Source organism: Acanthisitta chloris, unplaced genomic scaffold (assembly GCF_000695815.1).
Source record: "Acanthisitta chloris isolate BGI_N310 unplaced genomic scaffold, ASM69581v1 scaffold62, whole genome shotgun sequence".
NCBI classification, from domain to species: Eukaryota; Metazoa; Chordata; class Aves; order Passeriformes; family Acanthisittidae; genus Acanthisitta; species Acanthisitta chloris.
The window spans coordinates 11,036-11,322 of NW_008660805.1; the positions used below are offsets into that span (position 1 = coordinate 11,036).

The 287-nt window shown below is 70.0% G+C and overlaps 1 protein-coding gene across 1 annotated transcript in view; it reads right to left on the bottom strand.

Moving 5' to 3' along the window:
• Positions 1-178, bottom strand: part of POLB (polymerase (DNA directed), beta) — a gene marked incomplete at its 5' end in the record, with an annotated part of 9,647 nt that extends 9,469 nt beyond the window's left edge. Inside the window, one exon of the mRNA XM_009069938.1 lies at positions 135-178. Coding sequence (XP_009068186.1) covers positions 135-178 — 44 coding nt within the window. The remainder of the gene's footprint in view (positions 1-134) is intronic.
• Positions 179-287: the final 109 nt, after the last annotated feature.

Below are 287 nucleotides of genomic sequence, written 5' to 3' on the forward strand. Positions count from 1 at the left end.
AGCCACACCGCCGTCCCCGAACTCTGACTCGGAGGAGAGACGCTAGCAGAGGCGGGGATGCCCTCACGCTTCCCGGGAGCCCCTGCCCCCCGACCCCAGGTCCTCCCGCCCGCAAACCGGGCACGCCCACCTACCAGCTTCTTGGCTTCAGCCCGAACTCTGACTCGGAGGAGAGACGCTAGCAGAGGCGGGGATGCCCTCACGCTTCCCGGGAGCCCCTGCCCCCCGACCCCAGGTCCTCCCGCCCGCAAACCGGGCACGCCCACCTACCAGCTTCTTGGCTTCAG